The sequence below is a fragment of the Python bivittatus genome, unplaced genomic scaffold (assembly GCF_059951505.1).
Source record: "Python bivittatus isolate LINGU-HERP-01145 unplaced genomic scaffold, Pbiv_v1 ctg000310_np1212, whole genome shotgun sequence".
NCBI classification, from domain to species: domain Eukaryota; kingdom Metazoa; phylum Chordata; class Lepidosauria; order Squamata; family Pythonidae; genus Python; species Python bivittatus.
The window spans coordinates 7,492,670-7,519,141 of NW_028277054.1; the positions used below are offsets into that span (position 1 = coordinate 7,492,670).

The 26,472-nt window shown below is 42.5% G+C and overlaps 1 protein-coding gene and 1 pseudogene across 1 annotated transcript; one reads left to right on the forward strand and one right to left on the reverse strand.

Moving 5' to 3' along the window:
- Nucleotides 1-8,295: 8,295 nt before the first annotated feature.
- LOC107326156 (dolichyl-diphosphooligosaccharide--protein glycosyltransferase subunit TMEM258 pseudogene) lies at nt 8,296-8,555 on the reverse strand (annotated as a pseudogene).
- Nucleotides 8,556-10,197: 1,642 nt separating this feature from the next.
- On the forward strand, nt 10,198-26,423 carry HAUS5 (HAUS augmin like complex subunit 5). The gene is made up of 19 exons (XM_007429444.4): nt 10,198-10,376; nt 12,180-12,242; nt 12,655-12,687; nt 13,613-13,637; nt 14,072-14,204; nt 15,215-15,374; nt 15,816-15,891; nt 17,212-17,291; nt 17,429-17,486; nt 18,840-18,967; nt 19,994-20,072; nt 20,316-20,461; nt 21,795-21,957; nt 22,378-22,458; nt 22,692-22,837; nt 23,351-23,465; nt 24,954-25,092; nt 25,729-25,861; nt 25,969-26,423. Exons 1-19 carry the CDS (start codon nt 10,240-10,242, stop codon nt 26,090-26,092), a joined length of 2,019 nt encoding a protein of 672 aa, XP_007429506.1. The 5' UTR covers nt 10,198-10,239; the 3' UTR covers nt 26,093-26,423.
- The last annotated feature ends 49 nt before the right edge of the window (nt 26,424-26,472 follow it).

Consider the following 26,472-nt stretch of genomic DNA (forward strand, 5'->3'; position numbering starts at 1 on the left):
TTCACATGATATGTTCAAGTTGGGGCTAGCCAACCATCATTTGGGGAGAGTTTAATTTGGAATCCTCCACTGAGCAAGAGGTTGAACTTGTTAGTTCAAATGGCCCCTTCCAACTCCATGACATTATGACCACTATTGATTACATTTCTGCTTGGATGAAGGAGAAATGGAAATGTTAGGTAGCTCCATTGGTACTTTCTCCAAAAACTGCAATAAGGAAATAGTTTGGTTAACAGCCACCCAAATGTTACTCAGGCATGAACAATGTTTTAAGTTCTCCAAAGCTTTTCAGTCCATGAGAAAATCTTCAGGAGTATTCAAAGCTTGCTCATAACTTGGTGACATTTTGGTGAGTCCTAATAAAAGTATTGCTATTGGTGACTTTTGGAGAAACAGAAACTCAGCCAGAAGATGAAGTCAAAGAATCTAGCAAGCATTATTCCTTTTAATTTCCCTGTCCTTTTCTTTACATCAGTGCTTTAGCAACAACTTTCTGTGAAAAGGGCAAAACAACTAGGAATTCAAGCATGTGAAGCTTTTCATGTTATTCAAAAATAACCTCAGGAAAAGTTTTACTGCTTGGAAAGTCCCCATGTCTATTGTTGCAGGTCCTATGGAGTAATGTTTACAGAATCAAATTCCTCCTTCGGTTTGTTTTTCAAAATCAAGGGTCTTCCCAAGTCCCCATCCTTTCTAGCACGCACCTATCCTGTGTTTTTGTACTGTACAGAAAAAGTTACTGTATTTTGCTGATTAAGCAACAGTCAAATCACTTTTTAAAGTTGCCTAAGTTGGGAATTCATAAAACCCAGCTGGGAAGGAACCTCCATCACGGATTCAGTGAGATGGCGTTCCAGTTGGTGTCTGTGAAGAAGAGCCAAAAAGCTGTAATTCTCAGCTGGCAAGCTAATTCCAATCCCCTAACAAGATTAATATCTAACATTTCAGCCAAAGTATGGTTCTATTTATTGCAAAGTTACATTTAAAAAAAAAAACATGCTTTCATTAGAAGTCGAGGTTGTGGGGGTAAAAAGTTGGAATCTAGTAACACAACCTAAAGATCTGGCTGTTTTGTCAGAGGTCAGTTCAGCTGACCTCAGTGAAAGTTACACGTTAGGTCAAGGATGGGGAATCCTGTAGCACTCCACATGGTTGGACTATACCATCATCCCTAGTTGTTACAGCTGGTGGTCAGGAATGATGGGAGTTGATGTTCTATAGTATTTTGGAGAGTTATACACTCCCCATCACTGCCCTTGTAAATATATTTTGAATGCAGCTCAGGCGCAATAATTGAGAATAAGTCTCATTGAACACAATGGTCCTTATTTCAGAGTAGACAGGGATAGGATTGTGCTCTTGGTGAGGTATCTGCTAAGGGATCAGTTGTGCTAATGGTGGTGATGGAAGAACATCTTAAAGATTGATAGAAGCAAACCCTCCAAGAATCTTCCAAGGAACAAGACAGAGCAGCCACCCAAAATAGCCTAGGGTGTGTGGTTGAAGCAACAGCTGTTGATCAGGGTGGAGGCACTTTCTCACCTCTGATCCAACAGGTTCTGCAGAGCTTTGGAGCCATGCAAGCTGCTGAATCTGCTTCTCAAAGGCAAGAGCAGGGTGGTTATATGCACTGACTGTCTGAAAACAATCCTCTGTCTCCAGCCTTCAGTATCTGAAATCCTCTTGGTACCAGTCCAGTTTTAGGAAAGATTGAGGTTGCTTTCCTTCAAGTAGCAGTATTAGAAAAGAAGAGGCTTTTTCACGAATAATCTCCCCCTGGATTCCTGGGTTTAAATCCCTTATTCAGTCATGAGAATATGAGCATAGGCCTGCTGGATCAGGCCTAGGCCCATCTAGCCAGCTTTCAGTCTCGCTTGGTGGCCCACCAGATGCATCTAGGAAGCTCATGGATAGGAGGTCAAGGTAGGCCTCCTCTCCCACTGCTGCTCCTGGGCATCTAGCATGTGGAGACAGATTGTCCATTGATAGATCTGACTTTAAGAATTGGTCAAGTACCCTTCTGAAGCCTTACAAATTAGTGGCCAAGACCACATCTTCTGGCAGCATATTCCATAGGTTTATATCATCCGTAGTCCTCTGATCAATGTTAATTCTTTTACTAGTCAGTGTCCTTGAGTAGCCTCTAGTTCTAGTGTTATGGAAAATGAGAACATCTCTCCTGTTCATCCTTTCTTCACCACGCACCCTTTTATGAACCTTCGTCATATCTCATAAGTGTCTTCCCTCTAAGCTAAGTAGTCTCAACCATTGCCTCCTATCCTCATCAGGAGTCTGCATCTGATGGCCTGCCTGCTTCTTAGAATGTGGCCAAGCCTTGAGAATGGCTGCATTTATCCAGCTTTTAGATCTACTTTCTCCCAAACTGTGGAAATGTTGGATCAAATATGCTGAATTATAATGGCCATCATCCCCAACCAGTAACAACCAAGCTGGTTTGGAGATATGGGAATTGTATTCCACTGCTTCTGGGGAGCAACAGGCTGGCAAGATGGCTGTTTAGGTTTTAAAAACCTTCTTGTTTGCATATGAGATTCTTTCCTGGGGCTTTTCTATCCTTGCCTTGCAAAAGGAAATCTTTCTGCACCAGGAAATCCTTTGGATCATATGGTTTCTGAATATTTTGAAGCTGAAATGAATCCTTTGGGTATCAGGAGGAAGGGAAAGTTAATCTCTCATTAAAGCACTTCCAAAACAGGGTCTTTGCACTGCTCCCAAATCAGCTTAGATCCTATATTCTCATACTGTTGTCTGCAGTACCAAAATTGCAATAAATAAATGAATGAACAAATAAATCAATCTTTCCTTTTGTGATACTGAAGCTCTACAGAGCTTATGGGTGGCTTGTTTTCTTACTGGAGGAATGATTGTCTCACACCACCTCCAAGCTCCTGGGTTTCAGCTGACCTAATGTTCATGGTCTTTAAAGGGGAATGGTGACTTCCTGGTTTTATAGATCTCTCTCATAGAAACCAGTCAGATTTTTTTTTTAATAAGTCTAATATCACCTGCTGATTTGCTTTTAAAATGCAGCTGGAATTGGTTGAAATTGTTGTGAGTTTTAAAATCCTTACAACTTTTCCACCAGAAACAGAAGCCCTGACAAAGCCCTGTTTCCTTCCTTTTTTTCTGCAGGGGATGAGCAGGCATGCATAATTCCAGGCTACATAGGGTTCCCACACCCACCCACCCATTGGCTTCTCATAAATGGAGTATGGATGCTTCCAATTTCTTTTTCTTTTCTTTTCTTTTCTCTTTTGTCTGACGCAGGCTAGCTTTTATTGCTCCATACATTTTTTCTCTCATTCTCTCTCACTCTTCAGCCTCTCCCTAGCAACTTACTTCTCCTGTCTGCCATCATCAGCTGAGAATTTCTTTCTCCTCCACTCCAGCAATATGCAATCATGATTACAGTTAGTGGGGGGGGGGGTTGTTGATTGGTTGCAAAACTGTCGGCATGCTATCCTTTCAGCATTATAGGTAGGAAGAGACTTTACAACAATGAGTCTTTATTTATTTATTTTTTTGCAAGCAACCAGACTTCTTTTTCAAGGTGGGTGGTAATGGGAGGGGAGAGATAAGGAGAGAAAGGGTTTTCATTGCTCCAGGATCTGCAGTAGCTTAGGGTGGGGCACTGATTGAATGACGTCTTTCTTTCTTTCTTTCTTTCTTTCTTTCTTTCTTTCTTTCTTTCTTTCTTTCTTTCTTTCTCTTTCTCTCTCTCTTTTCTTTTCTTTTCTTTTCTTTCTCTCCCTTTCCTTTCCTTTTCTTTCTGCTCCGCTCCTGCCTGTAATCTGCATTTCGTAATGGGCAGATGTTATGAAGTTTGCAAGTTTTTGTACAGATGGGGGAGTAAAAAAACGATATGGTTTGGAATTACCCTTATTCTCAAAATTGACATTTTGCTTTTGAATGTCATGTTAAAACTCTTGATTCTAAAACAACAGGTATTTTCTCCAAAATATATTTGTTATATAATTCCGAACCATTTTTTTCTTCTTGAGAAAGAGAAGTCATTGATACTAAGGCTGTAATTCAATATCCACCCAACTTTCTGAGATGATTTTTGAGAAGACACGTAGAGGATTGTACAAGGGAATGTGTTTGAGAGCAATCCCAATATGCTAAGAACCAGAAAAAGCACATTATCAGCTCTCCCAATTCAATCAGGCAGTGAGGGAGGTGTTGTATTTGAATGTGCTCTTAGATGTAAGGCAGCACGCCAGGAAAAAGATCTGGGCCTGAAATGCCAGCTTTCAAGAAGTTTCTAACATCACAAAATTGGGCCTGTGATTCCTCCCCCTCCCACTCCCACACTTTGTGTTTGAAGAGGTTCAGATTTAATGCATATTCCAAATAAATTATTGCGCTCTATTCTCAGCTTTGGAACTCGCCAGCTTTGTTGCATTTCAGACGCATGTGTTTCATAAGACTTTTCAGCTTCAGTGCATAAATGTTGTGGTTGTTCTGTGTCATGCGTGTTTGTCCTTCCTTTTGCTGACCACCGAGACAAGGACAGCAAAGGAGGTGTCTCTTGCAGGTTGTACTGTAATTTATTTCTGTGACAGGTACTTAGTAGGGCTTCTACAATGAGCAGTTCTAGTCTGACTGTAAATACGTAGACATCAGATAGAGCTCCTACGTTTTCAACCCACACACAATTTGCTCTTGAACCTCTTTTGGCATCTTTTCCCATCTACACTGCATGGGGAGGAACAAGCAAACATTTTTCTATGTGTGAATGTGTTTCAGGCAGATTTAAATCTCTGTTGTGTTGTTCGGGCAAGCAGACAAAGGGGATCGAAAGATGAACTCACCTGTCCAGTGCGCAATATTAATGTAGGAACACGCTGGGCCTTTGTACACCTGTAGACCCACAATGCAGCAAGTGTTTAATGACTTTAACCCCTCTGACTTTGTATCCTGAAAGAAATAAACCGTCTTTTACAAATCCATACAGTATCACAGCTCCCTGAATAGCATCTTCAAGGTAATTGAATCCTTACTTTCCAAATAAATATAACCAGTAGCAGAGGTGATTTCAGAGTGTTCATTGTTACCTCCCAAACATACCTTTTATTATATTCTATCCTTGGGGGTTAGTATTATTGGGGAGATTATTTTCGAATTGGTTTGTGCCCAAATCCTCTCCACACACTTCTCTTTCCAATCCTAATAATATTAAACATTTTCTTCATTTTTTTTTAAATCACCTCTGATGTGAAGAATGAATATGTTTCACCAGAAATGAATAGGAGCTGCTTTTGAAATGGATGGAGAGAAAGACAGGGTTTATCTATCACACTGCCATGGCTTGTTTTAACGGTAAATAAATAAAAAAGATATAAGGCTGATGGCTGGTGTGGGTCTTCCGGGCTGTGTGGCCGTGGTCTTGAAGTCCACACCAGCCATCGTATGCCGGCCGTGAAAGCCTTCGACAATACATATAAGGCTGAGTTCACTTATCAAATTTATCAAAAAATAGGAAATGTTTTGAGGTTAGGACAAAACCACCCAAATAAAAGTTTATGTTGGAACATTTGAAGATGGTTGTAATTCCAGTGGAACAAAATTCATAAAGGCTTCATGCCAAAGAAAACATTTTCATTTTCATAAACTCATCCTTCGGGCCACTTTTTCAGCAGATACGATGGCTGTTAGCAGCAAAATAAGGGACAATCCAGTAAGAAAGAGATGCCACCTTAAAATGTAAAAATGGAGCTAAACGAGCTGGCAACTTTCATCTTTCACTGTTGGTACTACAATTGGCTGAAAGACACATAACAAAGCTGAGTTCTGGGCATGTAATTGCCAAACAAGAATAAATCAATGAAATTTACAAATGGAGATTCTAAACTTGATGTACCTAAACACTGAAGGGCCTTTACTCTGGCACGAAGCCATGCCCTTCCCTCAGCTGTCCTTGAAGGCCAATATAGGAAGATCCCTTACCTGGAGAGACAATGCCCCTATGACTCTGGAGACACAGAAACAACAGAGCGTGTGCTTCTCCAGTGCCTGTACCACAAAAACATTTGTACTAGCCTCATCTCACCATTACTGCATAAATACCCAGGGCGCATAGAACAATTCTACACCACCCTGCTGCTTTCAGATGCCAGTCCTACTACAACATACAATGTTGCCAGGTTCTGCGCAGCAGTGATTAAAATCTGTCAGATGATAACTTGTGCCATAAACTAGACTTAATGAGCATTTAGTTCACCATTTTAGAGTGCTCTGTAATTTGAAAGTCTTCCACATACTAACCTTTATGTTCCCCTACACCGATCTAATCCTCCTACCCCTCCTTTTAGATTCTTTTAGACTCATTTTTTATATATACTTTCTGTTTTAATACATTTTTTTTTAATATCTTCTAGCTTTTCATAATTTTTGTTATACTCTGATGTCTCTTCTATACTTTTTAATTCACTGTACCCCACCGTCCATATGCTGGTCTCTGACTGTAATAAATATTTGATTTGATTTGACTGATGAAGGTTTGTTTGAAACTTGGCTTTGGGAAAAGGACATTCTGTTTTTCAGAATCCTCGTTTCAAATAAGAGGAATGATTCTAGAAAAAAATCATAGTTCCTTGGTAAAGCACATATTTTGCATTCCAAAGGCTGTAGGCATCATTCTCTAGACAGAAAACATCCGGAGGCACAGAACTTAACAAATATTTCTTTCATTAGGGAAAAGGGTTTTTTGGCATTTTGTAAGATTTGCATTCATTCATAGGTGTATAGTTTGAGTATAACTGGAGTCTTAAGTACTCTAATAAATGAGAAAACTCCACTGTTCCCACATGAAATCTACAGAGTACAGCTGCTATATGTAGGCTGCAAAACTCCAAATAGCAGCAAAGACATACAGAAAAACTTACCTCTGTCTTGCCAGCTAATGGCAATTAGCTGGCAATTTAAATATGGCATTCAAATGCCACTTAATGGCAATTTAATTATGAGCCACCCAGAGTCACCCTCTGGGGGAGATGGGTGGCATACAAATTTAATTAATTAATTAATTAATTAATTAATAATGGTTGTTTGGGTTTTGGCAGCCCAGATATGAGAGTTCCCACACACACACACGCTTTAAGGAGACAGCTATCTTAAGATATTTTCTGAGCCCAAACGCATCTATTTCTGTGACTGTAGAGTTACCACAGCAAGGACGGCCTAGTTACATTTCACAGGAGGATATTCCACACTCAAGCACATTTTTGAACAATCTTGCGGCCCCAGATACCTGCTGTCCTACCTCCATCAGTATGGAGGAACACAGAGATGACCTTGGAGAAGATGCACAAAGACCGTTAGCATCTTTGACATGAGCTCAGTCTGGGAAAACAAGACAGCGTGGGAAAGAAATTTAAAGTTGACCTTGACTCTTTTTGGTATAAGAGGGAGGGAAGGACAAACATTGTTAGGCTTTCAAGATTCTGTTATTAAAGCCTATATCAATACAGTTCTAGTACTGTGGAGTTCTTGGTGCTCTCTGAGGTTGGCTGTTGGCTTGCAGACGTTTCATTACCCAACTAGGTAACTTCATCAGTGTGAGGCAGTGTGTGGTTTGCTGTCAGTTTATATACAGTAGCTTGCCCTGCCAGTGTTGGTGGGGGTGTGGTTTCCTTCTTGGTGGTTCCTTGATTAGAGTATTGTTTTCTGCCTGATTATTTGTCTGGTATTGACCCCTGCTTATCTTAATGTTGGCTCCTGGAGGGGATATGTTCTAGTCTTTTTATTTCCTTCCTAGGTAATTTTATTGTCTCTTTTGAATGGTGTGTAAATGTGATTTATCTCTACGTGTTTATTGATGGCTGATTTGTCTGAATACCAAACTTCCAGCATTTTTGGATTTGGCTTGATCTAAGATGCTAGTTCTGGTATTCTTTGTGGTGGCTGTTTCCTGACCTGGCCTACTTCAAAGAGCTGACAATTAGCAGCAGGCAAGGCCAGTCCTACTCCTTGACAATTGCCTTGGGTAGCAATTATTGGAAAGCAGCAATAGTAACATAGTAGAGGACACACACCTTGCTGTCCCACATTGATTGATTGATTGATTGATTGATTGATTGATTGATTGATTGATTGATTGATTGACAGAGACAGAGACAGAGACAGAATCACAGATTCAGCTTTATTGTTCTGACGTTCTTGCTTATAGTTAGAATTATAGCCCAGAACTGTGATAAGCCACACTGTTCAATAAAAAAGTAAAAAAGAGGTCCAGAAGGGCTTCTGGAACCTGAAGTAACTCCTAGTTTACTGTCACACATAGATTCCAACCCACAGCAATAAGAAGAGTACGCCAAAGCCCATGAAGAGTGATGCTACTAGAGAGAGGAGCAGTTCTTTGTAAATGTCCTGGGTGTACTTGGTAGATATCACTTCATAGATGAAGTGACATTTTCAATGAACCAAACCGTGAAGAACATGCCAATGGCCAGGAGCACCACAGTGAGATGTGGAAACACAGCCGGATTCACCAGACTAGTGTATCTGCTCATTGTCTCAAGCTCCATGGGTATGCTGGCGATTCCCCCATTCCACATTTCTTAACATAATCAGGAAGTGCCTTGAGGAACACTGCACTATCACTAGAATGAAAGAACATGACAGCCCTCTGAGGTAGGCCAGGTCAAAACACACACACAGCAAGGATTCCATATAGCTCTTTATTCTAAATAAAGAATGCTCTTTATTTAGAATAACAGAATCTTGAAAACCTCTGTTTCCCTCTGCCCCATCTTATACTAAACAATATTAAACAAGGTTTATGTTGAGTTTCTTTTTCACATGTTCTTCTTTCTCAAGACTGTGTCATCTCTTCTGGAAGTCTCTTCTTAACAGTTTGCTCATGCCTTCCCCAAGGTCAGCCCTGTCCACGCCAGACAGTTCAGGAACTGCTTTTGGCCATTGAATGAGAAGGGCCACCATCTTGTCCTTTGCCTCTGGCGGCAAATTATTTTAGCTCATTTATGGCTACTGCTATAATCTAGAGCCAAGGGTTGTATTTTTTTTTTTATAATTTTTATTGAAGAAGTTTTTCAACAGAATTAAAAACAGTACACATTTTGAATTAATGATAAAGAAAAGTAATGAGAAAGTGAAAAAGAAATATAGGGAAAGGAAAGGAAAGGAAAGGAAAGGAAAGGAAAGGAAAGGAAAGGAAAGGAAAGGAAAGGAAAGGAAAGGAAAGGAAAGGAAAGGAAAGGAAAGGAAAGGAAAAAGTTCTAATGAAGCAGCTTCTGATCTTCTTGACAGCGGTTATAGATGCATTTATATTTTACCCTCTCTTTCTAAAGTTACGTCCCAAGGATTGTATCTTCAAAGAATTTGGCACTATTGCAAAGCAGATTAAAAGGTGGTGGGGAGATCCATGAAGTACAGAAACTGAATTTGTATAACTGGAGTAGTCAAGAAACAGGGATGGGGATGAAATCTGAAATTCCAATACTGTATTTGATTTAAGGAAAAAAAAAATTTTTCTTAATCATTTAATGCATCTGGCAGCACCCAAGTTACGTACAGTACTAAACATTAACAACACAACTGGTCCATCGGAGTTGGGCAGCTAATACATTCAAATAAACGCATAAATAAATCCAAATAAATCTGTTTGAATTTATAATAAATAAATGAAACCACAACACTCTGAATGACGTATCATGGTTAACAAACGAAGAGGAGCGTTCGTACAACCTGCTAAACGATACCCTTAGCAAGTAAGGCTAGACTTAATGGGCGTGCTTGGTTTACACACCAGAGACGTAATGGCTTAGCATTAGTATTTTTTAAACCATGGTTTCTTTTTATTTTTCAAAGCAGCTCCTAAACGTGCAATACGCCCCTACCCCTTTGCTCCGTTTAATGCAACTCTCAGACGCAGATAAGAAACAAGCCCAACGTCAAGCGTCCAACGTCTCTGCACTCCAGTACTCTACTTTCCAAATTAGAGATCCCCAGATGCTCTTGGCCCACAACTCCCATCGCCCCCCGCGCAGACAGCCAGGGCTCGTGGTAGTTGTAGTCCACCCCCTCTTGGTTCTTCAGCCTAGCGGCCAGTCAGAAACTATACATCCCATCCGGCACCGGGAAGGGCGCGCTCGCCTGGCAGATCATCTCCCAGCAGGCGAACCACATTTCCCAGCGTGCTCTGCAGGAGGCGGGGTCCGGCTGCAAAGGCGCCGGAGTTTGAGGTGGGCGCGGACGATGGCGGCCGGCGAAGCTGCTGCGGGGCGTGGGATGGCGCGGACAGGGGCGTCGCTGGCCCAGGACCTCAGGCGCTGGGCGTCCGAGGAGATGAAGCTCCCGCCAGGCAAGATTCCCTCCGAGAGCGCCGCCCGCAGGTGGGTGAGAATGGATGGGAAGGGGCGAGAGTATCTCTGAGCGTCTGCAGAGTGCTCTCCCAGGCTCCTGGGGTGTAGTGGGAATTAGCCTACCAAGCACGGTGAGGATTGCGGACTGGGCTAGAGAGGGTGGGCTACTCCTCTCCTGCCCGAGTGGCCGTGTTCGTTTGCATCTTAACTTGGTTACTGAATTAATAATAATTTATTGGCCCCCAACTCCAGTACACTCTGGGTTTGAACCACCCCGCAGGCCTGGGTTCCCCCAACATGCTAAGCCCCCAAGCAAACAAACGAAATTATCTTAAGCCGAAGCCCACGAAGTGTAATAAATTATGCCAGTTGAAAGTATATTGTATAATTATCCTTGTACTGGAATAACCTATTGTACCAAAACTGAAAGATGGAGCAATAGATGGTCTATATGGCTAGCTATAATAATACATTAAAGGACTGAACTAGTTCTATATTAATATTTTATGGATATATGTTTAGTTTCTACACATGGCACTCATTTATTCATTCTGTATATTTTCTGTTTTTATTTAGCACTGTTATATTTTTGGTTGTACTTTATCATATCCTCTGGTTGTCATATATATAAAATTATGCAAGTTTAGATCTCATTAAAGGCAGATTTCGTTGTGTGAACACAGCAGGGAGTGCCAGCAATCAGCATGGGCTTACAAATCCTCTTATGCTTTTCATTGCTTGAGGTTTTATTGATGTTGCTTTTGATTCAGACAATTAATTGCAACATGCTGGGAAACATCATTTGGGAGGGAAAAAAAAGTCTTAAGATGCACGTACCTTCGAAAGAGAAAAAGTATTTTCCAGCCATTATAGTGGATTGCCTGTCTTCAGCCTGAGCTTTCCAGATGTGCTGGGACTACAAATCCCAGTATTCCTAGCCAACATGGCTCTTCACCAAGAGCAAAGGTCCCTGAGCTTGAGTTACATGGAACACCATGAGGTGGGTCCAGTATGGCCCGATGTGTCCTATTTGGGACTCCTCAGATGTAGGTAGCCAGATGTTATTCTATGGGGTCCAAGCCCTCCAGCTGGACCTTTGTGCTTATACTGTACAGGGCATTAGCTGTAGGTCCTGATGCTCTGTGGTTGCAGGAAGGAATATAAGGAATCTATCAAATCTATACCATTCATAACTTCCCTTAAGTTCTCAGAGCAGAGAGATACAGATGTTATATTAGGACATGCCCTCATGTACTTCTCCACTTCTGAATTGTTGCCGACAAAATTACACAATTGTATCCATAAAGTTAGGAGTTGAGCTCGTCTTGAAGGAGACTTTACTTTTTCTTAAAGTGGTGGTTGTTAGTTTTGTTTATATTTATTATATATGGGTTTCTTTATTGAGGGGTAATTTTTAGTCTATGAACTGATTTTTATGTTTTGTTTGTTTATTTATCACATGTTGATTGTTAGCCTCCCAAAGCCTTCAGGAATGGTTGGCATATGAATAAATGACTATGTTTCTGTTTGTTTTATAAAGATTTAGAGTTCTGACATTAGAAGAAAATTCCTTAGTGTTATTAGGATAACAAGATAGTAATAAGTAATAAGATAAATCAGATCTATTTTATATTCAGCCGCAAATGAAGAATGAGTTGGTTATGTGGTTAATGGACAGCATATAAGTGCTGTTCTAGGACAGGTTTACATGTATGGTTCTAATGGTATGGAGTTCATATATGGTATTTATTTTGACAAATATGCTGAATTGTATGATATGGTAATCAACCTCATGGATTTTTAATACTTTCTCCCTCCCATTCTTTACCCCAGGATGTGCTCAGGTCAATGTGCTGACATCTGGAAATACATCATCCGCCATGTTCACCATCAGAGGTATGAATACAAAGATGGACATCAGATTTTCAGGAATTTTCCTTGGGGCTTCTACCTAGGTTTAGCCTGTATCCTTTGAAGGGTTTAGAAGAGTTCTGGATTTGTAGTCCAGAACTGTCCAGGGGGGTGGATTACAGATCCCATCACCCCCTGCCAATAAGGAGTAGAGGAATTTCTTCCAGCAGTACATGGCTATAAATAGTTTTTGCTTCGCATCCTATTTGGCATTCATTCCTAACAGTCTCAGAAAGAAGATGGGCACTATATAGATAGCACTCCAGCACAAAATTCTCTGCAATTTTTTGCAATGTGGCTGACTCCTATTATTTTGATCCACATTATTCTGCTTAAGCACATTTTTCAGGGTGCATGATGTGCTCTATTGAACATTTTCATCTTGCTTACATTGCAGGACCGTAAAGAAGATCCGTGGGAACTTACTGTGGTATCCTTTTCCCAGCCTTTTTCTGGATAGAATCCAGTTTTCTTCCCTCTTTCCAATAATGGGCTTGAGAAGTTAACCCTGAGCCCTCAACCATCATGATGGAATATTTTTTCTCCCAATACTTCTAATTGGTTGGAGCAAAAAAATGAAAAGTATTGCAGTGACAAATAATAGTCTTTTAGAGCATCCTAGTTGTTTAAATCTCCTGCTAATGGTGGAAGGAGGAAGAGACTAAGTAAAAGATGTCCAACATATTGCACCATGCTTTTTCATTTTAGCCAATGAATAGTTGAAATTTGGAATATTTTTTATCCCAAGATCTTCTAGGGTATAAGAAAAAAATTGGTGCAGAATAAGTGACAGTTAATGAGAGCATTGTTCAGTATTCTGCACAGTTTAATATCGCAGATGGAACTATGCATTCGGTTTATTCTGAATAAGTTTGGCAGTGAAAAATTGTAGAGGGAATAGGGAATGGCCTTGAAGGACAGGAGGAAGAGTCACTACCAAGGCAGTGGTCAGAGAAGAAGGGCTTGAGTCCAGGCCAAGAAAATAACTTGAGAAAATGTCTCAGTCCAGCCCTTCCCTAATTCACACAAAAGTAAAGTGAGAGAGGGGGAAGCACATGCAGACTTGCAAGGTTCTGTTGCTAGAGCTGTCCCAATAAAAGTAGTCCTGACCAATATGGCATTGGTCTACTTTGTGGAGCTGACGAGAGTGCACCAAGGCCATTTTGCCATGTTTTAAAGATGTCAACCATAATACAGACTCTTTGCTGCACAATCTTCTTCCTCCTCTGACCATTTGCTGCCTTTCAAAAAGAGAATGTGTTGGTTTTTATACTCTACACAAGGCCCAGCACAAGGGATTTCCGAACAAATTCAAATCAAGATTTGTGTCCTTGATCCCATTTTTTGTTCTATAGGTATCAGCAGATGGAAAAGGGCGAGGTGAGTGAGAACAAACTGAGGTGGAACGTTTGCTTTGTCTCCAGAGGTTTGGGCTGAAGTTGGGGGACTGTGGCTCTCTTGATGTTAGACTACTATGTCTTCCATCAACCTTGAGCTGGCAACCTTGAGTCCAACAATATCAGGAAATTCATGGGTATGGCTTCCACCACTTGGAAAGATCCGTGCCTGAAACTGTTGGCAATTAATGTGAAGAGGTGTGAATGACATGGACTGTCTTCTGAGACAACTTTTCTGGGTCCTCCAAAGAGAACTGTGGCCATCATAGCAAGGATGACCTTCGAGCTTTGGACCTTTTAAAGAAGGGAGCAGAAGAGATAATCCTGTGGCTCAGTTCTGTGGTCACATAGGAAGCAAGAACTAAAAGATGGACAGGTGGCCTTCTTGGTAATATTACAGTTGACGTTTCTTCTCAGGGCAAGCCCAGTGGCTCTGAATCGGATAAAGAACGCCGCAAGCAGCTGATTCAGGCCATTTCCCGCTTGAAGGAAGAAGTGCAGCAGGTTGACCTTCAGATAGAATTGGCACAGCGTGAGCTTGTAGCCAGTGGTGAGTTGGGAGCAAACAGCGAGAACGCCTTGATTTTGCTGTAAACTCCTCAGAGGATTGTTGGGCTGTGTGTCTTGCCCACATTCTTTGGGGGCTGTATAAGACAGGTTGGGGCTTCCTGCACAGAAGGACCGTGTGGTGCAGTGGTGCTGGATTCAGGCCAGGCCAGTCTGAGTTTAGAGCCACCTTCAGCAGTGGAAGCTCACTGAATGACTTTGGACTCTTAGCTGGTGGTTTCTGTGAAGGTAAAATCAGAGGAGGTGGTGCACTTTATGCCACCTTGAGCACCTGGAGGAAAGAGAGGAAACAAATCTAAGAAATAAAAGAGCTGAAGAACCCTTTCCCCCCCCACTTTTTTTTTTTTTTTTTTTTTGGCATTTATTTAAAGCAGTGTTCTTCCAACTTGGCAACTTTAAGATGTGTGGACTTCAACTTCCAGAATTCCCAACCGACATCCATGAAGCAATTTGAGCTTGAAAGATTCCCAGACTACTTTACATATTTTTTTTAGCAAGAGGAATAATCCTAGCAATCCAGGAAAAAAACATAGAATGAAAGAGAAATAGGGAAGGGAAGGGGATCAAGATGATTAATATGCTGGTTCTTAATGTTTGAAGGTTTCTGTAATCCCTAATGCACAAAGCAGAATGCCTGTGAGATCCAGGTGATTCCCTCTGCCCTTGAACCAAGGATTCCATTGTTTCTCCTTACACGGCAGTTCCTGCCAGCTGTCTCTGTGAGGAGGAACACACCCACCCACACCAATTCAGCCATTGCAACAGTGAATGGAAAGCGCAACTCCTCGCTGTCTGCTTCATCCTTGGAAAACTTTCTGGGGATGTTTGTTTTCATCTTTTACTATTATAAGCCACCTTGGCTGAATTACAACATCTGAACACATTAAATAGAACAAGTGAGCTCTGATGCAGGCTCAGCTGTCCACATCACTGTGATGCTGTAGGGACTGTACACACCCTGATTTGCAATATATTGTTCTCCTTGGCATATAGAGGTCACCGTGGAAGCGACTCAGGAGAAGATCCGCGACGCCAAGCAACGCAGCTTGCTCCTAAAGGCCTACTCCAGGCGGGTCACAGCAGAGCACCAGCAACTGCATAAGAAAGCTGTACAAGTCAAGGGACGTTTGGAGCAGTTGGAAGAGATGGAGAAGTACAGCCTCAAATTCTAGGTCCCTTTACTTCCTTGGCAAGAGGGGATCCGAGAGCTTCCCAGCTGGTGGAGTGCTGGTGTGATGAAGGAAGAAAGGGCGGTTTGGTTCACATGTACTAAGCAATGGCTTGGTTAACCAGGGCTTAATGAGTAGCCCCAATAGGCTGGGTTCATGCAATATGCTAAGCCAGCCTTCCCTAATCTGGTAGTTTCCAGAAGTATGGAATCCTAGAATGGCTGAGGAATTATGGGAGTAGAAGTCCACATTTCTGGAAGGCACCAAATTTGCTAAACCAGTGTACAACCAACTACATTATGAATTAGCACAATGTGTGAACCAAGCTGATCTCTTCCAGCCAGCTGGCCTGGGAAAAAATACCTGTGGCGTTCACGCTTGGGAAGTAGATGTCCAGCTGAAACTCTATTGCGGTTTTCTTTCAGGAAAGCCAAGACGGCAGTGGTTTTTGGTGACAAACCCCCGGAGTCTGGATTCCCCATCATGGAGCCTGAAGTCCTGGTAAGACCTGATTACTATTTACCAGGGAAAAAAAGTGAGAGAAAGGCTTTTAGCAATTATATTTGGGGTCCATTTGGGGGAAAAAAGAGCCATATAGGTAGTTCTCGCTTAATGGGCGTTCATTCAGCAACCGTTCAACGGCGCTAAATGAATGCTGCTTATGCCCGGTCCTCAAAGTTACAGCTATTGCAGCGCCTCCATGGTCACATGATCAAAATTTGGGCACTAGGCAGCCCCTTTGCACATCCCATCAGCAGTGGGAGGAAGAAGATAGTGAAGGTCACCTAGGGACAGTGGAGTGCAGGGCGGTGGGGGCAGCAGAGCACAGGGTGGCAGAGTGCAGGTCAGCCAAAAGGGCAGAGATGAGGGGGATAAGTGGATGGGGGAGTTGAAGTGGAGGCAAGCATGGCAGGGCAGGAGAAGCGTAAGGTCCTAGCCTAACAACTGCAACCAGGACTACCGGAACTGCTGTCACTAAGTAGTGTGGTCACATGATGTTTCACCTAACAATTGCATCACTTAGCAGTGGAAATTCTGGTCCCAATTAGGGTCATTAAGTGAGGACTACCTGTACTTGGTCTTTAAGGGGCAATCGAGAGACTGCATTCCAGGGAAAAAAGCTAATTTCATTTTAATTAACTTGGATTGATTATCTTAAAATGTATTTGTTAATACACCCTTGTAATATAGGTAGTCCCCGGGTTAAGAACACCCAGTTTACAGACGAACTATCGTTAAGTATGGAGCCTATTGTAGCAAAATTCAAGCTAAATACACAATGATTCAAGCTAAATACACAATGGTTCAAATTTATTACACCATACTATTTATACAGCATTATACAATAATGCTGTTCCGGCTTATGTATAAATTCGTCTTAAGGACAGACCTTGGGAACAGAAGTCATTCTTAAACTAGGGACTACCTGTATTGTCTCTTTTCTGTCATATTTCAGGCTTCTGTGTACCTGTAATTAAGACAATCAGGATGTTATATTTTTGCACCTTTTTTTTAGTGCAATTTTTTATGTATGTTCCTCAGCCTTAAAACCTACAGAGTAGCTAAATTTTAAAAGGTGAGCGCATCAGAGTAATCACAAGCTTTCATTAATGTCTGCATTTGAGACTGACTTTATTTATTTATTTATTTGTATGTATGTATGTATGTATGTATTGATGGCCCAACTCCAGTGGACTCTATAATCCTTGTTATAGCTCATTTTGGGATGAGTGGGGTGGCCTTCCTGAGAATGCAACCACAGAGTGGAAGTTATGGATTTTATGAAAGGCTCAGCCCAGATTTCATATCTTTTCTCCCCAGCGAGATGTCCAGGAAGCCTGCCAGCTGCGTTTCCAATTCCTGAAGACCCTCTTTGAACACAGCATCTCCAGGAGCTTTCCGTAAGGTTCCTTCCTCTCACCTTTCTGCAATGTGTCCCTTTTGCTTGGAAAACGAGAGGTCTAATGTCATGCAAACACACACATACACTGGCTTTCTCTTTAACGTCCTGATGTGCCTTCTTTGGGTCTTTTGGCAGAGGGATGAATGAGGAAGAGTTGAACACTACTTACCAACATTGGCTGAGCACTGTGGAGGTAAGGCAGAACAGCGTAATAGAGCAAGGGTGGGAAAGCTGATGGCCTTGCAGATGTTGTTCCCAGATCTCTCAGTTGGGGCTGCTGGGAACTGGAGTTCAACCAGATAAAGAGAACCTGAAGCCCTGCAGTAGGACACTGATGAACAACCTTTTGCCCTTGGAGATGTTCTTTCTGCCTTGCTTAAGAGCAGTAGAAAGCTTAGCCTGACAATATCAAGTCACAGGAGCAGGTACAGCAGAAACATTTAGACCACCCGTCTTAAAGTTGCCAAGTTTGAGAAACACTAGTTTAGACTCTTTTTTTCTATTTCTTGAGATTTTGATAGAAGGGGTTAATGGACTTGAGCCTCTGCATCCTTTGGAGCACCACCACAATGGGGGTGTTCAGGTGTTTGAGGGATGCTATTTACTTATACCTATTTATATAGCTGCCCGTCTTGCAATAGCGACTCTGGGCAGCAAGCACAAAACCAACACGAGAAGAATAAATAATAACGAACAATGATGTAACAATGGCCTTAAATCTCTGCAGGGATTAAGGTGACTGTTTTATCCTCCAAACCAAAAAATCCACAATTTCTAGCCCAGCCCACTCTGGGGTTGGCAAATGGAGTGGGGGTTACATGTGATCTGCTGGTCACCCGCACGGTAAGATCTGCTATACCACTGAAGTCTGTCCATTCCCTTGGCACCACTGTGAAAGGGTGTTTATGGTAACATGCCCTCTCATGCCAAGGATTGTTTTATGCCCTGATCATTCATCCTGGCTGCTGAGAACTTCTTCCTGGCTTACCCTCGGCTCTGTTACATTTTTCTTTTCCCATTCTTTTTAGAAGGCTGATGAAACATTTTTTTCCTCCCCACATCTCAACCACTCATTCAGGATATCTGTATAAGTCCTTGCACTTGTACTCTAATGCTTTACAATTTATCAAGTTTCTAGCCTTTAATGTGTAAAACACCCCACTGGAACACTGGATTATATCTGCATTTTTCTCTTACCTTGCATTCCGTTTGTTTTATTCCAATTGAAGTATTGTCAAACTGCTTCTCCCTGCTGAGTCAAGGATGAATTGATTGCCAGCTGTCACTCTGTAGGCTGGCCTCTATATCCCACTCATCTATCTTCAAAATATCTTGGAAATTGGGAGAGAGAGGCATTAGGATTTGGGAAAGGAGGGGTGATGCTGTAAACTCATTCTGGAAGAATTTCAAGCACTGAATCATTCACGTTTCTAAAGAACGGTGGCTGAGCCAGAAGGATGTGGCATATTAGCACTGTGTCAATAAAGATTTGGAATAGAGGTTGGATCAAGGCCAATCTCAGCTATTTTTTCGTGTCTTCCTGCAGAAAGTTGTTGGTACCCATCCTCCTGCCCATATCCTTTCAACTCTAGAGCATTTGGCCCTTCAGAACACAGTGAAGCTGCAGGAGCTGACAGACAAGATCAACATCCCCCAAGATGTGGCTGCCCTCAAGTAGGTCCCATTCTTCTAAGGCTAAGGAGAAGGATTTGGTGATGGGCCTTCCCATGGCAAAACTGAAGGATTCTCCAGAGCTAGCAGGATTATTTAGTATCCTCAGGGAATTGCCAGGATCGTAGCACTTTTGAGTGCACCATTAATACACCTTCACCTTCCACTTTCTGCTAGTTCAAGTGCTAGCTGACTTAGAACCAGTCAGATTTCCCAGAATGCCTTGGAATACTCCCAAAGTTCTGCCGAATTGTGGGAAGCCAGCCTGCACTCATAAAAGTACTGCTGCTAAGTCAGTATTTCTCAACCTTGGGAACTTTAAGATGAGTGGAATTCAACTCCCAGAATTGAATGGCTGGCTGGGGAATTCTGGGAGTTGAATTCCGCTCATCTTAAAGTTCCCAAGGTTGAGAAACACTGTGCTAGGTAAATTGCCCAATGGCCAGTATATGGTAGAGCAGTGTTTCTTAAACTTTTTGCTCTCAGGATCCCTTCCCTCTTTTAAAAATTAGGGAAGACCCCAAAAGAGCTTTTGTTTCTATGGGTTATAGTTATCAAATATTTACCGTATTAAAAATTAAAATTGATGCATTTATAGAATATTTATTGAATCATGTAGAAGTAACAATATTAAACCCATTAGATATTAACATGAATAAAATATTTTTCATGAAAAGAGCCCTGTATTTTTTAACAAATAAAAAATAATGAGAAATGACATTGTTATACATTTTTGCAACTATCTTCAATATCTGGCAGATCATTTTGATTTCGCAGTTCCCTGAGAAGGTCTTGGGGGACCCCCCAGAGGTCTTCGGGCCACACTTTAAGAAATGCTGTGATAGGGGATAAGGTTTGGGATTGGGGAGACTTGGATTCAAGTCCTAACCTAACCACTTAGCTCACTTGATGACTTTGGGCCAGGCGCATACATCTCTTAACCCAATTACCTCTTGGGGTCATTGAAGTCGGTTCTGGGTCTTCTAGCAGCATGTAAGATCTGTAAACCCCATTCTGCTCTATTCTCAGGTTCCATTATGACAGCACACACCTGCAAGATGTCTCAGACTCGGTGGACAACCTACCTTCTGTCCGGGGTCTCATACAGGTGAATAAGTTGGATCTCAAAACAGACTTTTCCAACCTCAGTTTTACAGCCAGAATAGTCTGTTTCACTGCCAGAGCAGCTCCGGTGAGGTTAGAACAGCCTGTTTCTGGGTGCAGTGTTTTGATTGGAAACGTTTTGCTCTTCTAGAAATGGGGGTTAACAGATTGTACTCATCCTAATGGAATTCCTGTATGCTATATAGGAAAATACCATCTTGCTCTCTCTCCTCTTTGCTTGGGACAGGAGGGCTGGAGCAAATGTGAGATGCTGTGCGTGCAACAGATTCCCCTCCATGCTGTGGAGAAAAGCCTCCTGGCACGGCTCGAAGCCATAGTTAAGGAAATGCATCGCCTCCTGTCGGACGGATCAGAGCATTCCATCCTGGCCAGGTAAGAAGAATCTTCCAGCTGTGCTTCAGATATGGTGATGGTGGTTGGCCAGGAGTAGTATTGGAGTGGCCTGCCAGGGCTACCTGTGGGGCCAAGACAGAAGCTCAAGTTGAGCTGTCATTGTACTTCATGTTGAATTTAAATGAAATATAGACAAGGTGATGACTTCCATCGTTAAATCATTGTCCCTTGTTTCCGTATTAAGCATTACAATTTGGTGACGGATTTTGGAGAGACTTTTGGGACCCCTCCCAGGCTCAAAGCCATGAGGCTGCAGGTTTATAGACCTACTTAGAGGTGTGGTATTTCTAACATGATTGGATTCCAGAGACCCAGCGTGTTGTCATGATTAAGGGTTGGACTGGGACCCCAATTCAAGTCCCCACTCGGCCATGGAAGTTCCTGGAAGGGACTTTGGGCCAGTCTCTCCCTCTCACCCCAAGAACCAGAGTAGTAGAGCAGTGAAGAAATTGGATGAGGAGTAGGGAGACCTAGTTCAAGTCCACCCTCATTTCTGGAAGCTCATGGGGTGATTTCAGGCCAGTTATTCTCGCTTAGTCCTACCTACCTCACAAGGTTGTTGTGGGGGAAAATTGGAGGAGAGAATGCACTGCCTTGAGATTACACTGTCTTAAGCTTTAACAAAGCAATAGATAAAGCCATTCTAAAGTCTGTGCTTCCCAGAAAGATTTACATTTTGCATAGGGTGCAAAACTACACTTACTTTTTCCAGTATATAGTGATTTCCTCTGACCAGTCACTGGTTAGTTTATTTGTTTAACTATTTTTGTCTGTTTCAGCAATACCTGAGTAGAATGAATGAATACATAAATGCTTACTGTGTAGCATTCATTTCAATTACAGGTAGACCTCACGTAATGGCTGCCCTGCTTAGCAACTTTTCAAAGTTATGATGGTGCTGAAAAAGTAACTTTACAACCAGTTCTCGCACTTGCAACCGTCATAGCATCCCCACAGTCATGTGATAGAGATTCAGGCACTTCACAGCCGCAAGCATTTACTACTGTCATAGCGTCCCACAGTCCCATGATCACCATTTGTAACCTTCACAGCTGGCTTCCAACAAGCAGCGTCAGCAGAGAAGCCGGCAGTGAAATTGCAAGTTGTGATCACATGATGTCTCGCTTAACGACCGCATCACTAGCGACAGAGTTGCTGGCCCCAACTGTATTGAGGACTACCTGTAATTCCTAAAGCCTTATTAAGTAAGAGTGTCTTACCATTTCAAGAGACCTAATTCCCAGATGCCTACTGAAACAACCAGGTTTGTAAGTTAGGTTGACTCCTAACCTCCCTTCCCCTCACAATCCAGAGCAGTCTTTGAGCTGGAGCTCCGTGCAGTGAGATTGCGGGGATACAGGGATGGGCTGCTGCAGGGCTGTCAGGAGCTTGAAGAAGCAGTGAAGGCCCGGTATGCAGAACTGCAGAACTTGCAAACGAAGCGCCAGCGCATCCTGGACTTCCGCCACTTGGTGGTAGGTATGCAGAAGGAGGAGAAAGGATTGGAAGGGGAGGAGGGCAGGCTGAAAATTCAGGAAACTGGCGGGCTAGGTCCAAGGTCAGTAATTGTTTTATTTCATGGTTTTGTATCATGTCCTGGGCAATAATTTGCTTTTTTTTTTAAAAAAAAAATGACTTTTTTAACATTAAAAACAAACTTTTTCAAACATTTTAAGTGGGTGGACTCTTGTAAAAATCCAGATCTTGCGAGTTTTGGCCTTGTTAAGTTTTTAAAAGCGTTTTAATTTTTAAGAATGCATACATATTTGTGTTATGAAAATACTTTGAAAAAAGTAAAAACTCCTTCAAGTCAAGCTCCTGGGGTTGGGGGAAATGGGATGGTTCTTCAAGGGACTTTTACCCTGTGGGTCTATTTCTCTGCTTTCCTCCCACAGAATGAGAAACAGCAACACATTCGGGCCCTTATCAAGGGCAATTCATTTATCAAATCCCAGCTTCGCAAGGACCAGGCAGAGGTGAGATTTCCACCCACCACATCTTTCAGAGGCCTTTGTCCATCACCCATCTGACCCTTTCTTTAAGACTTGAGATATTAAGATTTCAAACCTTCACCCTACAAATTACACCCTCTGCTATGAAACCACAACCCTTTTTAAGAAGCAGTGGGACTTACTGGCAAACTGCTTCATTGAGAATAATTTCTGTGCTTTATTTGGAACCCGATTGACTTAGTGTGCCTCTCCTTAAGATCCAGGATTTCATACAGAAAAAGCTGCTCCCTGAGGCTCAACAGGTGGAGCTGGAGACACAGCAGCTTCACAACAGGGTTGGCCGGGAGGTCCAGCAATTCAAAGCCATTGCCCTGCCTTGTCTGCTGACCCGTCAGATAGCTGGGTGAGTCATGCCCAGGCGTCTCCCTGTGGCTGGGTGTAACTCTGGGTTGGGGGTCAAAAAATGTTTTGAGTCCGTTTTCCAGAGACTTCTTTTTCCAAAGCAAGCGATGCTCTAAAGAGCCCTATATAGTATCCCTTTTTCTCCTGTCCTTCAAGAAATAAATCAGCTGGGAGAAATGACTTAGATGACTTGAGGGAGTGACTGCCATTTGGTGGGGGAGGACGAAAAGCAGCTGGTCTGTCAGTAATAGCAATCAAATAATCCTGCTTCTCTTCTCCTGAGTGTCATTTCCTACAAAGGAGATCCACTGGAGAACTTAATTTTTACTTTCCTTGGCCTTTCCTTGATGCAAAATTCAGGAACATTTTTGCCTCTAGATTTTATTTTTTATTTTCTGAACAAAATAGGTTCAGAATTTCTTTTTAAGCACAGAGGGCTGGCATTCCTTCGTTATGGTCAGTGTAGTGTAAGTCCAATTACAGGGGAAAAGCCCTTTCTGCCATTGTTTTCCAGGTCTCAACATATCCCAGCCCACAAACTTTCTATCCATTGCTTAAGCCGGACGGCACCAGCTGAAAACCGGGCCTTCCTTAATGTGTGCAATGGAGCCAACTTTCCCCTTTATAAGGTATGATGTGCCTCCCTGGTGGGATTTGCTGAATGCATCTAGAAAAACTAGACAAATCGAATTCAGTTGGATTGTTTTAGAGAACCTTCTGTTTACCCTGCCTTCCATCTTCCATCTTAATCATGCAGGGAGTAGGGGCAGACTTTGGGAGCAGGGGGAAGGAAGGGGTGGCAAAAGCCACGCTTGTCCTGTGGTGTGCCAAGGGGCAAGTGCAGCAAGCAAAAATCTGAGTGATGGAGTATACGTTTCATTCACTACAACTGATACAGTGGCTTCCTGTGGTCATTTTCCTGTTTAGGCACATTGAAAACTACTAAGTTGATTTTGGGAGGAGCCCTGGGGCCCTGTCCAAAGCTTTGGAGAGCCACTACAGGGTCTCAGGTTGCATGTGCATGCAATAATGGATCAGAGCATGTAGAAAGCCCCATCTTTAGCAAGTTTAAAAGGACCGTGTAGTTGATCCTTGGCTGATCTCAGAAGTTAGAAGGCATCTTTACCTTTTTAAGTAGGTGATGCAGAGATTGCTGTGTGCTGTAGATGGTGGAAATGTTTTGGGTCCTTGGTCCAAATGTTGAACTTTCCCTAACATTCAATTGTAGCTCAAGTCCATTATTTGATGCATTATTGTAAGGGTATGTGGGAATGACCTTCGGAGACCAGGGGGAGAGGGAGAGATGCTGCCTAGGGAACAATCAGATAAGAGGGGGGCAGCCCGCAGCTGCATAATGAGCAGAGAAAGAAACTCAGAAAGGAACCTCTCTAACTTATCAGGCTATAAAAAAAGTCAACGGGAGATTTGTACTTTCAGATTTGCAGGATTCTGTTAATGTAGTCTTACAATAAAGGAGAATTAGCTCATCTGGTTGTGTTTCCTATCTGGTGTATCTGGGAAGCCTGACAGTTGTCTTCTGGGATGTAGAGAACTAGTCTTGGCTTCCTTCTATGTGAAACTTCCAGGTTCTCTCTCTCCCTCCATCTTTTCTTCTCAAGGCTAAATATAACCTTGGGATCTCCTTGGAGGACTTAGTCTTCTGATCATTCTCACTGCTCATCTTTGCACTGTTCCAGTATAAAATATGGCACATAGGATATAGTGCTCAAGTGAGGTTCTAACCTGAGCCAGATATGTCTATTATGTACCAGTCATGTGATTTGAGCATGATTCTATAGATGTACCCAAAGACTGAATTTGCCTCATTTACAGTCATATTATAGTGTTGACTCAGTATTCAGCTTGTGCTCAACTAAGTTCCAAAATCTTTTCCATATATGCTATCACCGTACTAGATATCCCCAAGCCTATGATGTTGCATTGATTTCTTTTTTCTAAGTGAAGAATGTTGTATTTGCCTCTGTTGAATTGTATTCCATATTGAGCTGGTCTAAGATAACTTTTCACGTTCCTGTGATCCATGCAATGTCGTACACATGGTATCTGTGTGTGTTCTTTCTCACCCTTGTGCCTCTGCTTTCTTAACCTCTCTTTAGGCTCCTGAACAGCTTCTTCTCCATATGGTGGAGCTGAAGAAGATGCTCGCTTACCTGCATGCCCAGTTGGGCTCCAAACAAAGAGCCTTGGGAAACCTGCAGCACCAGCTGGATAATGCGCCAGAGCCTGATGTACCAAGTATGCAATCTTCTCCCAAACATTTGCTCTTCCTGCTTCTTCTTAGTGACCACCCTGTCCTTTTGTTGAAGTTTTCAAAAACAGAGGTCATATCTTGTTTCAAAATTCCAGTCCTTCTCTCTTCCTGCCCCAGTCCCGTAAGCAAAAGGAGACACTACCCCATCCTACCCCCACAAATCCAGAAGCTACACTGGGAGGTGAACATTTGATAATATTTCTCCATGCATTGTATACCCCAACCAGCAAGTGGTCACCCCCATTTTGGGTGGTTTTTCATTACAAGTCCCAGTGGATCCTGCAATGTGTCGGGCGTTGGACCCTTTAGGTCAACTCTTATTCTGTGGATGGAGCTTTCTTGGTAGCACCTCCGATTTTATGGCACTCCAAATGGAATGCCTAATTTTGGATAATGAGAAGTGGCCCATTAAGGCATTTTTAATGTCAGTTATCATTGATATTGAAGTTGTGTTGAGATGTATTTTATGTTGCTGGTTTAGTTGAATGTGTTTTCTGTTTTCTATTCTTTTTGCCGTGTTGTACTCATTTATTTATCTTCCAAGCCACGTTGAGTGTGTTCTTCCTTTCAAGCTTGGGGTAGAAATAAATGGGTACAGTGTTTTTCTCCTCCGTCCCTAGCCTTAGTGGGAGAGGTGCAGTCCCACGATCAGAAACAAGCGTTTGAGCTTCTGCCCCGTGTCCAGTGCATGATAGATCAGTGCCGGTGTCGCATAGAGTGTTGGCCTGAAATCCAAGCCGTTGTGGATGCCTGGTGAGTGAAGGGAAGGCAACAGGGATGCCAGCAGGTATTAGAGGGCCTGGTCAAAGAGAGAGGAGGTGCCCCATTTGTACATCTTTTGTCTTTTTCTCTCTGTCTAGGTGGGAACAGCCAGGACAGTTTGTTCTCCCCAACGAGCGCCGCCACGGCTTCACATTGCAACAGTGGCTGGAGCGCTGGACCTTGGCTGCCAAGATACTGCAGCAGCAGCAGATCTGGCTCTGAGAGTTAGCCCAAACCCGGGCTAGGTTAAAAGGCAACCCTGCTGTGAACTGCTGGGAATAAATCTGAGAAGCTGGTGGGTGCTCGTTGACAGCGAGGGGCATCTAGGCAGCGCATGGAGGACGGAGCGATTATGCGTTGGCTTCCATCCGGCTGCTAAAAGATAGATCTTAATTGTGTTAAAGGGGCTAAGCAGTTTTCTGCACCTCACCCTTCTCTCCGTCTCCCCTTTTTTTTTTTAGGGGGTGGGTGGGGGAGGAAGTAATGTTGAAGCTACATCTCAACAAGTAGAGCCTATGTATTTTCTAATTCTTTGAAATAAATATTAAGCGTATCGCCTCTTAATTTATCTGGCTTTAACTTTTTCTAACCTGTTTCCTTCC